Source organism: Petromyzon marinus (genome assembly GCF_048934315.1).
Source record: "Petromyzon marinus isolate PM22_M1 ecotype Great Lakes invasive population chromosome 77 unlocalized genomic scaffold, UKy_Petmar_22M1.pri1.0 chr77_unloc.3, whole genome shotgun sequence".
Lineage (NCBI taxonomy): Eukaryota > Metazoa > Chordata > Hyperoartia > Petromyzontiformes > Petromyzontidae > Petromyzon > Petromyzon marinus.
Window position 1 is genome coordinate 228833 of NW_027422623.1, and position 19194 is coordinate 248026.

At 47.7% G+C, this 19194-nt stretch overlaps 1 protein-coding gene across 1 annotated transcript in view; it reads right to left on the reverse strand.

Annotated features, from left to right (window-relative positions):
* LOC116937356 (crk-like protein) overlaps positions 1–19194 on the reverse strand; it is a 46104-nt gene that overhangs the window by 12964 nt on the left and 13946 nt on the right. The window contains exons 2-3 of the mRNA XM_032944422.2: positions 16568–16828; positions 5941–6310 (exon numbers count right to left, since the gene is read on the reverse strand). Coding sequence (XP_032800313.2) covers positions 5941–6310; positions 16568–16828 — 631 coding nt within the window. The remainder of the gene's footprint in view (positions 1–5940; positions 6311–16567; positions 16829–19194) is intronic.

Below are 19194 nucleotides of genomic sequence, written 5' to 3' on the forward strand. Positions count from 1 at the left end.
TCACCTCACCATGGCACCTCACCTCACCACGGCACCTCACCTCACCTCACCACGTCACCTCGCACTCACCTCACCACGTCACCTCACCTCACCACGGCACCTCACCTCACCTCACCACGTCACCTCACCTCACCTCACCACGTCACCTCACCTCACCTCACCACGTCACCTCACCTCACCACGTCACCTCACCTCACCTCACCTCGCCTCACCTCAACTCACCTCACCTCACCATGTCACCTCACCTCACCTCACCATGTCACCTCACCTCACCTCACCATGTCACCTCACCTCGCCTCACCACGTCACCTCGCCTCGCCTCACCTCACCTCACCTCGCCTCACCACGTCACCTCACCTCGCCTCACCTCACCTCGCTCGCTCACCAGCCCACGCACTCACCAACCAAACTACACACCTACCCACCCACTCACACACCTACCCACCCACACACCTACCCACCCACACACCAACCAAACTACCCACCCACACGCCTACCCACCCACACACCTACCCCCCCACACACCTACCCACCCACACACACGCCTACCCACCCACACACCTACCCACCCACACACCAACCAAACTACCCACCCACACACCTACCCACCCACTCACACACCTACCCACCCACACACCTACCCACCCACACACCAACCAAACTACCCACCCACACGCCTACCCACCCACACACCTACCCCCCCCACACACCTACCCCCCCACACACCTACCCACCCACACACACGCCTACCCACCCACACGCCTACCCACCCACACGCCTACCCACCCACACACCTACCAAACTCCCCACCCACACACCTACCCACCCACACACCTACCAAACTCCCCACCCACACACCTACCCACCCACACGCCTACCCACCCACACACCAACCAAACTACCCACCCACACACCTACCCACCCACTCACACACCTACCCACCCACACACCTACCCACCCACACACCAACCAAACTACCCACCCACACGCCTACCCACCCACACACCTACCCCCCCCACACACCTACCCCCCCACACACCTACCCACCCACACACACGCCTACCCACCCACACGCCTACCCACCCACACGCCTACCCACCCACACACCTACCAAACTCCCCACCCACACACCTACCCACCCACCCATCAACCAAACTCCCCAACCACACACCTACCCACCCACACGCCTACCCACCCACCCATCAACCAAACTCCCCACACACCTACCCACCCACACATCTACCTACCCACCAACCAAACTACCCACCCACACACCTACCCACCCACACACCTACCCACCCACCCACCAAACTACCCAGCTAACCACCCACACACCTACCCACCCACACACCTACCCACCCACACACATACCCACCCACCCATCAACCAAACTCCCCACCCACACACCTACCCACCCACACGCCTACCCACCCACACACCTACCCACCCACCCATCAACCAAACTCCCCACCCACACGCCTACCCACCCACCCATCAACCAAACTCCCCACACACCTACCCACCCACCCACACACCTACCTACCCACCAACCAAACTACCCACCTACCCACCCACACACCTACCCACCCACACACCTACCCACCCACCCACCAAACTACCCAGCTAACCACCCACACACCTACCCACCCACACATCTACCCACCCACACACCTACCCACCCACACACCTACCTACCCACACACCTACCCACCCACACACCAACCAAACTACCCACCTACCCACCCACACATCTACCCACCCACACACCTACCTACCCACACACCTACCCACCCACACACCAACCAAACTACCCACCTACCCACCCACACACCTACCCACCCACACACCTACCTACCCACACACCTACCCACCCACACACCAACCAAACTACCCACCTACCCACCCACACACCTACCCACCTAGACACCCACCCACCCACTCACCAACCTACCCACACACCCACCCACCCACCAACCAACCCACCCACACACAACAACAACAACAACAACCGCCATTCGCCACTAAGTGGCGGTGACGTCACCACGACGCTTGTGCCAGGCTATGTGCACCCTGAGGCCACGCGAAGTGTCGAACGCCCGCTGGCAGGAGGTCACGGGGCAGACCCAGGTGCCACGGGTCGACTGACTGAGATGACTGGCTGATGCACCACCTGTGCCCCCTACTGTGCCAACCTGCTGTGCTTTAGCCACCCGGCGCTCCGCTCGCTGTTGTGAGCGTCGCTCCTCCGCCCTCCGTTGTTGTTGGAGGGCGACTGCCTCCAACTGCCCAGTAGCATCCTTCACGAGCCTCCTCCACAGAGGCCGATCTTGACACCGCTGGTACCAGTCATCGGCAAGTCCACTCAGCTCCACGTCCTCCTGTACCACATCACTCCATCTCTTCTCTAGCCCGTGCCGCGCCCGCTTAGCCCCCTCAATCCGGCCAAACAAAAGCTGTTTCGGCATGCGGTGGCTGGGCATGCGGGCTACATGACCCAGCCATCGCAGCCTTGCCTGCCGGAGGAGCTCACCGATGGGACCCTGCCCAGATCTTTCAAGGATTTGTGAGCTCCTCACACAATCCAGTCTGGTTAAACCCAGGATGGATCGTAGGCAGGTCAGCCTAAATGTTTCTAACCGGCGAAGATGTTCCATTAGGGGGGTCCACGTTTCGCAAGCGTAGAGAAGGGAGGGAATGACCGTGGCCGAGAAGACCTGAAGCTTAGTGCGGAGCGACAGACCAGGTAGCTTCCACACAGCGTTACGCAACCGATGAAAAGATATTGCCGCTCGACTGATTCGGAGTGAGACCTCTGCTGTTAAACTGGAGCCAGTCATAAGCACACTGCCCAGGTATGGGAAACTCTCCACTCTCTCCACAACTGCCCCATCACCGATTGGGAGTTGTGGGGGTGGAGTGTCCGATGGTACAAAATACCCAGGCAGGTGCTTAGTTTTGGTGGGGCTGATGGTAAGGCCCCACCTCTTAGTGGCACGCTCCAGTCTCAGCAGCAGCGTCTCCAACTCCTCCTCTGACTGAGCAGCTATTACCAAGTCATCAGCATACATAACGTGGTTGAGCAATAGGGAGCCATCCCTTGACCGCACCCGGGCATCGATTAGCCTCCCATTATATCTGTACCATATGGAGATTCCCCCGGTACAGCTATTGAAGGCTTCACGAACTACGTGGTCAAAATAGATGTTAAATAATGTGGGAGCCAGAGGACATCCCTGTCGCACCCCAAGGTGTACAGGGAATGGCTCTGACTCCCGGCCACGTAGTTTTACCCGGGCCCGCTCACCATCATGAAGGTCCTTAATGATCGTGAGCAGAGGGTCAAGTACTCCAAAAGCACGAAGAACGACCCAGAGCCCAGGCCTACTGATGGTATCATAGGCCTTGACCAGGTCAATAAAGCAGAGATGTAGGTCTTGTTGGAATTCCCTACACCTCTGCTGTAGCAGACGGACAGAAAATATGGCATCCGTGCAGGACCGCCCTTTCCTGAAACCGCATTGGGGCTCCGCAAGCCTCTCCTCAGCGTGCCTGGCAAGGCGATGCTGAATAATCCTTGCCAGGACCTTTCCCGGCACACTGAGGAGTGAGATGCCCCTGTAGTTGTTACAGTCTGTGCGGTCCCCCTTCTTAAAAAGGGGGACCACCAGGGCATCCTTCCAATCCTGCGGAACCCGTCCAGTGGTCCAGACTGTTGTTATGATGTCATATAGGGCAGTCTGTGCACAAACGCCACCCTCCCTCAGCATTTCGCTTGGGAGATCATCTCTGCCCGCTGCCTTTCCTGGTCTCAGACTCCGTATCGCCTTCAATACTTCCTCAGCAGATGGCACCTCAGCCAGCCACTCACAGGGGGTGACTTCATCCAATATTTGAGGCACCGCAGCCTCAGCAGGGTCATCCTCACTTTGTGCCACGATGTTTTCCTGGCTGTGGGATTTTCCCTCCCCCAGGACCTCACAGAAATGCTCAGCAAATCTGCGAACCTGTTCCTGGTGGTCGGAAATTGGATCACCGTTTTTTCCCCTAATGATGGTAATAGGTGTGGCGCTGCAGGTTACTTTTTTGATGGAGTTAAATAGCGATTTGTGATCACGGGCCACTGAGGCAGACTCCATCTCCTCAGCAACCCGCGACCACCACCCATCCTTGCAGCGCCTCACGGCTCTCCGAACCTCCGAGCGAAGGCTGCGGTAAGCCTCTTCATTCTCTGACGTGGGATTCTGTAGCCGATGACAGTGGGCCTGTCGCTTTTTCTCAACCATCCTGAACAACTCCTCTGTCATCCAGGGTGTCTGGGGAGGTCTGGACCGCGTACCCAAAGCAGCCATTGCAGCTGCATGAGTCACAGTCCTAAACCTCGCCCATTTACCCTCGACATCAGGAGGAGTCGGGGACGATGCCAATCCCAGCTGCAAGCGATGATGAAATTCTCGCTTGCAACTTTCATCAGATAACTGAGACCAGGCCACTTTAGGTTGGAATGGGGTCCTGGGTGTACACCCACCACCGGAGTGGAAGAATGGCAGGCACATCTTACAGATGACTAGTCGATGGTCAGAGGGCAGATCAGCTCCACGGTAGGTCCTGGTGTCAAGGACATGGGCTCGCATTCGCTGGTCCGTCATTATGTAGTCCAGCAGATGTTCTTGCTTGGACCCGGCATGCATCCATGATGTTGTGTGGATGCGCCGATGCCGGAACAGCGTGTTGGTAATTACAAGCCCATGGGCTGCACAAAAATCTAGCAGCCTCCTACCGTTGTTATTGAGCTGATCTGGCCCATGCCCTCCAATCACTCCAGACCAGGTGCCAGTATCATGACCAACTCGGGCATTGAAGTCACCCAACATGATGACTCTATCCCGAGGGGCCACTTTAGCCAGCACCTGTGAAAGGAGGTCATAGAAGGCATCTGACTCATCGGCTTTGCCTGCATCCCTCCACGGATGTTCATCTTCGGTGGGGGCATAAGTAACCACGACCACCATTCCTCGCCTCCGGTTGATGGGAAGGCGAGCCCAAAGTAGCCTGGGGCTTACAGCTTCCCACACCTCACCGCCACGCTCCCACGCCCCCTTCATTCTTTTGTTCAAAAGAAAACCCACACCCTGTTGTTTGGCAGTCTGCTGCCCCGAGTAGAGGACTGTCCACCCCTCATGGTGGCAGGAGCCAGAGCCGGTCCACCGGACCTCCTGAATGCCGCATAGATCCAGGCGGTACCGGTCCAGCTCCCGACAGAGGAGTGGCAGCCTCTCCTCTGCAGTGAGCGTTCGAACATTCCACGTGGCCACCCGTAGTGGCTTTTCGTTGTTTCTGGAGTAGCCCCGAGGGTAGGTATTCAATCTCCTGGCTCCGCCAATTGGGGTTTGGCCAGGAGACGTCATAGACGCCTGGCCCCCCGGGGCCTCCGGCACAAGCTTAGTTGTTACATATTTCACTTTAATTCGTGGTTTTGTGGTAATTAATTGAAGGTGGAGGGGTTACCAGCCCCTCGCACCCGTCCAGAGCCCCCGTTTAGCCCCTGTGGTGGACACATATGCCATGAGGGGAGGAGCCAATCAAAATTGGAACTCCCCCCACAGCACTGTCCACGACAGAGTTGCCCGTCCGGCACCGCGAGGAGGTGGGGGGTTGTTTTGCCACCCACACACACACCCACCCACACACCCACCCACCTACCCATCAACCAAACCACTCACCTACCCACCTAGACACCCACCCACCCACTCACCAACCTACCCACACACCCGCCCACACACCAACCCACCCACCAACCAACCCACCCACCAACCAACCCACCAACCCACCAACCCACCAACCCACCAACCCACCCACACACCCACGCACACACCCACCCACCAACCAACCCACCTACCCACCAACCAACCCACCTACCCACACACCAACCCACCCACCCACCTGTGCCCAAGCTGTTCCCGGCCATGCTCCCCGTGCCCTGCTGCTGCTGCTGCTGTCCACCGCCCACCATCATCACCATCATCGGCAGCGGCGGCTGCGGCTGCGGTGACGTGAGCCCGGCACCGACCCCCGCCGGGGCGTTTGAGGCATCGCCCGTCTGCCGCACCGCCGCCACCGCCGTTCCGGCACCGCCGGCACCGCCGGCACCGCCGGCACCGCCGGCACCGCCGGCACAGCGCTCCACGTACGGCACGGGGATCATGCCGGTGCGGCCGTCCCGGCTGCGAGCCATCCACCACTGCTCCTCCGGCTTGTCCAGCACCAGCAGCAGCTCGCCCTTGCGGAAGGGCAGGTCCTCCGCATCGTTCCCCTAACCGGGGCGGCGGCAACGCCGGTGCCGGTGCCGGTGCCGGTGTCGGTGGCGGTGGCGGTGGTAACAACAGCAGCAGCAGCAGCGGCGGTGGCAGTGGTATCAGGAGTAGAAGTAGTAGTATCAGGAGTAGGAGTAGTATCAGGAGTAGTAGTATCAGGAGTAGTAGTAGTAGTATCAGGAGTAGGAGTAGTATCAGGAGTAGTAGTATCAGGAGTAGAAGTAGTAGTATCAGGAGTAGGAGTAGTATCAGGAGTAGTAGTATCAGGAGTAGTAGTAGTATCAGGAGTAGTAGTAGTATCAGGAGTAGTAGTAGTAGTATCAGGAGTAGTAGTAGTATCAGGAGTAGTAGTAGTATCAGGAGTAGTAGTATCAGGAGTAGTAGTGGCAGTAGTAGCAGCAGTAGTAGCAGCAGTAGTAGCAGTAGTATCAGGAATAGAAGTATCAGGAGTAGTAGTAGTAGTATCAGGAGTAGTAGTGGCAGTAGTAGCAGCAGTAGTATCAGCAGTAGTAGTGGCAGTAGCGGTAGTAGTATCAGCAGGAGTAGTAGTAGTATCAGGAGTAGTAGTATCAGGAGTAGTAGTAGCAGTAGTAGTAGTAGCAGTAGTAGTAGTAGCAGTAGGTGTAGCAGTAGTAGTAGTAGGTGTAGTAGTGGCAGTAGTAGTATCAGGAGTAGTAGTGGCAGCAGTAGCAGCAGTAGTAGCAGCAGTAGTAGCAGTAGTATCAGGAGTAGAAGTAGTATCAGGAGTAGAAGTAGTAGTATCAGGAGTAGTAGTAGTATCAGGAGTAGTAGTAGTATCAGGAGTAGTAGTAGTATCAGGAGTAGTAGTATCAGGAGTAGTAGTGGCAGTAGTAGCAGCAGTAGTAGCAGCAGTAGTAGCAGTAGTATCAGGAGTAGAAGTATCAGGAGTAGTAGTAGTAGTATCAGGAGTAGTAGTATCAGGAGTAGTAGTAGTAGTATCAGGAGTAGTAGTGGCAGTAGTAGCAGCAGTAGTATCAGCAGTAGTAGTGGCAGTAGCGGTAGTAGTATCAGCAGGAGTAGTAGTAGTATCAGGAGTAGTAGTAGTATCAGGAGTAGTAGTAGCAGTAGTAGTAGTAGCAGTAGGTGTAGCAGTAGTAGTAGTAGGTGTAGTAGTGGCAGTAGTAGTATCAGGAGTAGTAGTGGCAGCAGTAGCAGCAGTAGTAGCAGCAGTAGCAGTAGTATCAGGAGTAGTAGTATCAGGAGTAGTAGTAGTAGTATCAGGAGTAGTAGTAGTATCAGGAGTAGAAGTAGTAGTATCAGGAGTAGTAGTAGTATCAGGAGTAGTAGTGGCAGCAGTAGCAGCAGTAGTATCAGCAGTAGTAGTGGCAGTAGCGGTAGTAGTATCAGCAGGAGTAGTAGTAGTATCAGGAGTAGTAGTGGCAGTAGTAGTATCAGGAGTAGTAGTGGCAGCAGTAGCAGCAGTAGTAGCAGCAGTAGTAGTAGCAGTAGTAGCAGCAGTAGCAGCAGTAGTAGTAGTAGCAGCAGTAGCAGTAGTAGCAGTAGTAGTAGCAGTAGTAGCAGCAGTAGCAGCAGTAGCAGTAGTAGCAGCAGTAGCAGTAGTAGCAGCAGTAGCAGCAGTAGTAGTAGTAGCAGCAGTAGCAGTAGTAGCAGTAGTAGCAGCAGTAGCAGCAGTAGTAGTAGTGGCAGTAGTAGTAGTAGTGGCAGTAGTAGCAGCAGTAGCAGCAGTGGTAGTAGTAGCAGCAGTAGTGGTAGTAGTAGTAGCAGTAGTAGGTGTAGTAGCAGTAGGTGTAGTAGTAGTAGTGGTAGTAGTGGTAGTAGCAGTAGTAGCAGTAGTAGGTGTAGCAGTAGGTGTAGCAGTAGGTGTAGCAGTAGGTGTAGGTGTAGTAGTAGCAGTAGTAGGTGTAGCAGTAGGTGTAGCAGTAGGTGTAGCAGTAGGTGTAGGTGTAGTAGTAGCAGGTGTAGCAGTAGGTGTAGCAGCAGCAGTAGTAGGTGTAGCAGTAGGTGTAGCACAGTGAGCTATGTACGGTGCCAAGAACGTTGAACATACATGGATGCTATTCACACCACACTGTACACCACACTGTACACTACACCACACTGTACATTACACTGTACACTACACTACTACACACCACACTATACACTACTACACTATACACTACTACACTATACACACCACACTATACACTACTACACTATACACTACTACACTATACACTACTACACTATACACACCACACTATACACTACTACACTATACACTACTACACTATACACTACTACACTATGCACCACACTATACACTACTACACTATACACTACTCTACACACTACTACACTACACTATACACTACTACACTATACACTATACACACACCACACTATACACTACTACACTATACACTACTACACTATGCACCACACTATACACTACTACACTACACACTACTCTACACACTACTACACTACACTGTACACTACTACACTATACACTACTACACTATACACTTCTACACTATACACACCACACTATACACTACTACACTACACACTACTCTACACACTACTACACTACACTGTACACTACTACACTATACACTACAATATACACCACACTACTGCACTACACTATACACTACTACACTACGTTACACTATACACTACACTATACATTACAATATACACACCACACTATTACACCACATTACTACACTACTCTACACACTACTACACACTACTACACTATCACCACACTACTACACTACACTATACACTACTACACTACATTACACTATACACTACTACACTATACATTACACTATACACTACTACACTATACATTACAATATACACCACACTACTACACTACACTATACACTACTACACTATACATTACAATATACACCACACTACTACACTACACTATACACTACTACACTATACATTACAATATACACCACACTACACTGCACTACTATACACTATGCTATACTAATACACACTGCACTACTATACACTATGCTATACTAATACACACTGCACTATACACTATGCTATACTAATACACACTGCACTACTATACACTATGCTATACTAATACACACTGCACTATACACTATGCTATACTAATACACACTGCACTACTATACACTATGCTATACTAATACACACTGCACTATACACTATGCTATACTAATACACACTGCACTATACACTATGCTATACTAATACACACTGCACTACTAATACACACTGCACTACTATACACTATGCTATACTAATACACACTGCACTACTATACACTATGCTATACTAATACACACTGCACTATACACTATGCTATACTAATACACACTCCACTATACACTATGATATACTAATACACACTGCACTACTATACACTACGCTATACTAATACACACTGCACTACTATACACTATGCTATACTAATACACACTGCACTATACACTATGCTATACTAATACACACTGCACTATACACTATGCTATACTAATACACACTGCACTATACACTAAGCTATACTAATACACACACCACTATACACTATGCTATACTAATACACACTGCACTACTATACACTATGCTATACTAATACACACTGCACTATACACTATGCTATACTAATACACACTGCACTACTATACACTATGCTATACTAATACACACTGCACTACTATACACTATGCTATACTAATACACACTGCACTATACACTATGCTATACTAATACACACTGCACTACTATACACTATGCTATACTAATACACACTGCACTATACACTATGCTATACTAATACACACTGCACTACTATACACTACGCTATACTAATACACACTGCACTACTATACACTATGCTATACTAATACACACTGCACTACTATACACTATGCTATACTAATACACACTGCACTACTATACACTATGCTATACTAATACACACTGCACTATACACTATGCTATACTAATACACACTGCACTATACACTATGCTATACTAATACACACACCACTATACACTATGCTATACTAATACACACTGCACTATACACTATGCTATACTAATACACACTGCACTATACACTATGCTATACTAATACACACTGCACTATACACTATGCTATACTAATACACACTGCACTACTATACACTATGCTATACTAATACACACTGCACTACTATACACTATGCTATACTAATACACACTGCACTACTATACACTATGCTATACTAATACACACTGCACTACTATACACTATGCTATACTAATACACACTACACTACTATACACTATGCTATACTAATACACACTGCACTACTATACACTATGCTATACTAATACACACTGCACCACTATACACTATGCTATACTAATACACACTGCACTATACACTATGCTATACTAATACACACTGTACTATACACTATGCTATACTAATACACACTGCACTATACACTATGCTATACTAATACACACTGCACTACTATACATTATGCTATACTAATACACACTGCACTACTATACATTATGCTATACTAATACACACTGCACTATGCTATACTAATACACACTGCACTACTATACACTATGCTATACTAATACACACTGCACTACTATACACTATGCTATACTAATACACACTGCACTATACACTATGCTATACTAATACACACTGCACTACTATACACTATGCTATACTAATACACACTGCACTACTATACACTATGCTATACTAATACACACTGCACTATACACTATGCTATACTAATACACACTGCACTACTATACACTATGCTATACTAATACACACTGCACTACTATACACTATGCTATACTAATACACACTGCACTACTATACACTATGCTATACTAATACACACTGCACTACTATACACTATGATATACTAATACACACTGCACTACTATACACTATGCTATACTAATACACACTGCACTACTATACACTATGCTATACTAATACACACTGCACTACTATACACTATGCTATACTAATACACACTACACCACTATACACTACACTACTACACACTACACTACTATACACTACACTATACACTACTACACACTACACTATACTATACACTACACTATACACTACACACTATACATTATTACACTATACACTACTACACACTACACTACTATACACTACACTATGCACTACTATACACTACACTATACACTACACTATACACTACACACTATATATTATTACACTATACACTACTATACTATACACGACTATACTACACACTACACTATACACTACACACTATACTATACACTATACACTACACTATACACGACACACTATTACACTATACACTACACTACTATACACTACACTATACACTACTACACACTACACTATACTATACACTACACTATACACTACTACACACTACACTACTATACACTACACTATACACTACTACACACTACACTACTATACACTACACTATACACTACACTATACACTACACTACTACACACTACACTACGATACACTACACTACTATACACTACACTATACACTACTACACACTACACATTACTACACACTACACTACTATACACTACATTATACACTACACACTACACTACTATACACTACACTATACACTACTACACACTACACTACACTATACACTACACACTATACACTACACACTATACATTATTACACTATACACTACTATACTATACACTACTATACTATACACGACTATACTACACACTACACTACTATACACTACTATACTATACACTACACTATTACACACTACACTATACTATACACTACACACTACACACTATGCACTACACACTATTACACTACACACTATGCACTACACACTATTACACTATACACTACTATACACTACACTACGACCTCACCTATGTACTCACTACACTACTATACACTACACTATACACTACACAACTACACACTATACACTACACTATACAATACACTACACTACTATACACAACACTATACACTACTACACACTACTATACACTATACGCTATACACTACACTATACACTACTATACACACTACTATACACACTACTATACACTACACTATACACTACACTATACACTTCACTATACACTACTATGCACACTACTATACACTACACTATACACTACACTATACACTACACTACTATACACTACACTATACACTACACTACAATACACTACACTACACACTACTATACACTACACTATACACTACACTACACTATACACTACTATACACTACACTATACACTACACACTACACTATACACTACACTATACACTACACTATACACTACACACTACACTATACACTACTATACACTACACTATACACTACTACACACTAGACTATACACTACTACACACTAGACTATACACTACACTATACACTACACTATACACTACACTACTATACACTATACACTACTATACACTACACTATACACTACACTACTATACACTACACTATACACTACACTACTATACACTACACTATACACTACACTATACACTACTATACACTACACTATACACTACACTACTATACACTACACTATACATTACTATACACTACACTATACACTACACTACTATACACTACTACACTATACACTACACTATACACTACAATATACACTACACTATACACTACTATACACTACTATACACTACACAATACACTACTATACACTACACTACTATACACTACTATACACTACACTACTATACACTACACTATACACTACACTCCTATACACTACACTATACACTACACACTACTATACACTACACACTACACTACTATACACTACACTACTATACACTACTATACACTACACTATACACTACACTACTATACACTACACACTACACTATACACTACTATACACTACACTATACACTACACACTACACTACACACTACACTATACACTACTATACACTACACTATACACTACACACTACACTATACACTACACTATACACTACACTACACACTACACTATACACTACACTACACACTACACTATACACTACACTACTATACACTACTACACTATACACTACACTATACACTACTATACACTACTATACACTACACTATACACTACACTATACACTACACTATACACTACACTATACACTACACTACACACTACACTATACACCACTATACACTACACTATACACTACTACACACTAGACTATACACTACACTATACACTACTATACACTATACACTACTATACACTACATTACTATACACTACTATACACTACACTATACACTACACTACTATACACTACACTATACACTACACTATACACTACACTACTATACACTACACTACTATACACTACACTACTATACACTACACTACTATACACTACACTATACATTACTATACACTACACACTACACTATACACTACACTATACACTACACTACTATACACTACTACACTATACACTACACTATACACTACACTATACACTACTATACACTACTATACACTACACTATACACTACTATACACTACACTACACACTACACTATACACTACACTATACACTACACTACACACTACACTATACACTACACTATACACTACACTATACACTACACTATACACTACACTACTACACACTACACTATACACTACACTATACACTACACTATACACTATACTATACACTACACTACACACTACTATACACTACACACTACACTACTATACACTACACTATACACTATACACTACACTATACACTACACTACACACTACTATACACTACACACTACACTACTCTACACTACACTACTATACACTACTATACACTACACTATACACTACACTACACTATACACTACACTACTATACACTACTATACACTACACTATACACGACACTATACACTACACTACTATACACTACACTATACACTACTACGACTCACCTTGAAGTCAAACAGGGCCCGCACATACTCACTACACTATACACTACTATACACTACACTACTATACACTACACTACTATACACTATACACTACACTACTATACACTATACACTACACACTACACTATACACTACTATACACTACACTATACACTACACTATACACTATATCTCACCTTGAAGTCAAACAGGGCCCGCACGTACTCACTACACTACTATACACTACACTATACACTACACTATACACTACACTATACACTACACTATATCTCACCTTGAAGTCAAACAGTGCCCGCACGTACTCACTACACTACTACACACTACACTACTATACACTACTATACACTATACACTACACTAAATCTCACCTTGAAGTCAAACAGTGCCCGCACGTACTCACTACACTACTATACACTACACTATACACTACACTATACACTACACTATACACTACACTATACACTACACTATACACTACACACTACACTATACATTACACTACACACTACACTATACACTACACTATACACTACTATATCTCACCTTGAAGTCAAACAGGGCCCGCACGTACTCACTACACTACTACACACTACACTACTATACACTACTATACACTATACACTACACTAAATCTCACCTTGAAGTCAAACAGTGCCCGCACGTACTCACTACACTACTATACACTACACTACACACTACACTACTATACACTACTATACACTATACACTACACTAAATCTCACCTTGAAGTCAAACAGTGCCCGCACGTACTCGCTACACTACTATACACTACACTATACACTACACTATACACTACACTATACACTACACTATACACTACACTATACACTACACTATACACTACTATATCTCACCTTGAAGTCAAACAGTGCCCGCACGTACTCACTACACTACTACATACTACACTACACACTACACTACTATACACTACTATACACTATACACTACACTAAATCTCACCTTGAAGTCAAACAGTGCCCGCACGTACTCACTACACTACTATACACTACACTATACACTACACTATACACTACACTATACACTACACTATACACTACACTACACTATACATTACACTACACTATACACTACACTATACACTACTATATCTCACCTTGAAGTCAAACAGTGCCCGCACGTACTCACTACACTACTACACACTACACTACACACTACACTACTATACACTACTATACACTATACACTACACTAAATCTCACCTTGAAGTCAAACAGTGCCCGCACGTACTCACTACACTACTATACACTACACTATACACTACACTATACACTACACTATACACTACACTATACACTACACTACACTATACATTACACTACACTATACACTACACTATACACTACTATATCTCACCTTGAAGTCAAACAGTGCCCGCACGTACTCACTACACTACTACACACTACACTACACACTACACTACTATACACTACTATACACTATACACTACTATATCTCACCTTGAAGTCAAACAGTGCCCGCACGTACTCACTACACTACTACACACTACACTACACACTACACTACTATACACTACTATACACTATACACTACACTAAATCTCACCTTGAAGTCAAACAGTGCCCACACGTACTCACTACACTACTATACACTACACTATACACTACACTATACACTACACTATACACTACACTATACACTACACTACACACTACACTATACACTACACTACATACTACACTATACATTACACTACACACTACACTACACTATACACTACACTATACACTACTATATCTCACCTTGAAGTCAAACAGGGCCCGCACGTACTCACTACACTACTACACACTACACTACTATACACTACTATACACTATACACTACACTAAATCTCACCTTGAAGTCAAACAGTGCCCGCACGTACTCACTACACTACTATACACTACACTATACACTACACTATACACTACACTATACACTACACTACACTATACATTACACTACACTATACACTACACTATACACTACTAAATCTCACCTTGAAGTCAAACAGGGCCCGCACGTACTCACTACACTACTACACACTACACTACACACTACACTACTATACACTACTATACACTATACACTACACTAAATCTCACCTTGAAGTCAAACAGGGCCCGCACGTACTCACTACACTACTACACACTACACTACACACTACACTACTATACACTACTATACACTATACACTACTATATCTCACCTTGAAGTCAAACAGTGCCCGCACGTACTCGCAGTTGTCCTCGCTGGGTGGCACCGGGCACAGCGAGCCAGCGACGACGGACGCCAGGTGCTGCTGCTGCTGCTGCTGGGAGGTCACGTTGTTCCGGGCCACGGGCTCGATCAGCGTGGTGGTGTCCAGGTAGTGGATCTTGTAGAACTCGAGGAGAGCAGGGAGGTTGTCGAACTCCTGGTCGCCGATCTTGAAGCGCCCCGGTAGGCTGTTAATGATGTAGTGGGAGACCTGCGGGGTGGGTGGGTGGGTGGGTTAGTGGGTGGGTGGGTGAGTGGGTGGGTGGATGGGTGAGTGGGTGGGTGAGTGGGTGGGTGGGTGAGTGGGTGGGTGGGTGAGTGGGTGGGTGAGTATGTGGGTGAGTGGGTGGGTGGGTGGGTGAGTGGGTGAGTGAGTGGGTGGGTGGGTGGATGGGTGGGTGGGTGAGTGGGTGGGTGAGTGGGTGGGTGAGTATGTGGGTGAGTGGGTGGGTGGGTGAGTGGGTGGGTGGGTGGGTGAGTGAGTGGGTGGGTGGGTGGATGGGTGAGTGAGTGGGTGGGTGGGGGAGTGGGTGGGTGGGTGGGGGAGTGGGTGGGTGGGTGAGTGGGTGGGTTAGTGGGTGGGTGGGTTAGTGGGTGGGTGGGTGAGTGGGTGGGTGAGTATGTGGGTGGGTTAGTGGGTGGGTGAGTGGGTGGATGGGTGAGTGGGTGGATGGGTTAGTGGGTGGATGGGTGAGTGGGTGAGTATGTGGGTGAGTGGGTGAGTATGTGGGTGAGTGGGTGGGTGGGTGAGTGGGTGGGTGGGTGGGTGAGTGGGTGGGTGGGTGAGTGGGTGGGTGGGTGAGTATGTGGGTGAGTGCGTGGGTGGGTGAGTGGGTGGGTGAGTGGGTGGGTGGGTGAGTGTGTGGGTGAGTGGGTGGATGGGTGAGTGGGTGAGTATGTGGGTGAGTGGGTGAGTGGGTGGGTGGGTGAGTATGTGGGTGGGTGAGTGCGTGGGTGGGTGAGTGGGTGGGTTGGTGGGTGAGTGGGTGGGTGAGTATGTGAGTGCGTGAGTGGGTGGATGGGTGAGTGGGTGGGTGAGTGAGTCGGTGGGTTAGTGTGTGGGTGGGGGAGTGGGTGTGTGGGTGGGGGAGTGGGTGGGTGGATGGGGGAGTGGGTGGGTGGGTGGAGGAGTGGGTGGGTGGGTGGGGGAGTGGGTGGGTGGGGGAATGGGTGGGGGAGTGGGTGGGTGGGTGGGGGAGTGGGTGGGTGGGTGGGTGAGTGACTGGGTGGGTGGGTGGGTGAGTGACTGGGTGGGTGAGTGAGTGGGTGGGTGGGTGAGTGTGTGGGTGAATGTGTGGGTGGGTGAGTGGGTGAATGTGTAGTAAACATCACCACTGTGGGGAGACAAAGGCGGTCGGGCGTGGTGTGGTGCTGGCCACCCAATACCCTCTGTTATGACGCAGTGCCGGTAGCATTCATAGGCGCTGCTACTCGCTACGAGCAGCACTTGCCCCTACAGCCCTGCTAGAGGCTACCTGGGGGAGCTTTGTCTGTGTGTGTGTACATCATAGGTGGTGCTACTCGCCACTAGCAGCACTTGCCCCTACAGCCCTGCTAGAGGCTACCTGGGCGATCTTTGTCTTCGTACATGGTTAGAGTTCACGCAGACGTACGCCAAGACATCTCTCCTGCACGGAGCCCACAGTGGTGGAAATTCCGCGTTCCTATGGCCGAGGAGTGTCCAGCGCAGCTATTAAATCCGCATGGTGCCAGCCAGTAAGCTTCCCCATCCCACCGCCTCCCTCACCATCGCACACAAAGTGGTACTGCTGCTTTATCGACCACCGTCACTATCGTAGTGGCGACAAAGCACCGGGCAGTATTGGATCAAGGATCAGATTACTGTTCAATGTTCACTGTCCAAACCTCGTGAATCAGTGCCCTATGGTGAGTCCTTGGGTCTCTGTGTGGTGAGTCTGTGGGTCTCTGTGAGTCTGTGGGTCTCTGTGTGGTGAGTCTGTGGGTCTCTGTGTGGTGAGTCTGTGGGTCTCTGTGTGGTGAGTCTGTGGGTCTCTGTGTGGTGAGTCTATGGGTCTCTGTGTGGTGAGTCTGTGGGTCTCTGTGTGTTGAGTCTATGGGTCTCTGTGAGTCTGTGGGTCTCTGTGTGGTGAGTCTGTGGGTCCCTGTGTGGTGAGTCTATGGGTCTCTGTGTGGTGAGTCTATGGGTCTCTGTGTGGTGGTGGTGAGTCTGTGGGTCTCTGTGTGGTGAGTCTGTGGGTCTCTGTGAGTCTGTGGGTCTCTGTGTGGTGGTGGTGGTGAGTCTGTAGGTCTCTGTGTGGTGAGTCTGTGGGTCTCTGTGTGGTGAGTCTGTGGGTCTCTGTGTGGTGAGTCTGTGGGTCTCTGTGAGTCTGTGGGTCTCTGTGTGGTGAGTCTGTGGGTCTCTGTGTGGTGAGTCTGTGGGTCTCTGTGAGTCTATGGGTCTCTGTGAGTCTGTGGGTCTCTGTGTGGTGAGTCTATGGGTCTCTATGTGGTGAGTCTGTGGGTCTCTGTGTGGTGAGTCTGTGGGTCTCTGTGTGGTGAGTCTGTGGGTCTCTGTGTGGTGAGTCTATGGGTCTCTGTGTGGTGAGTCTGTGGGTC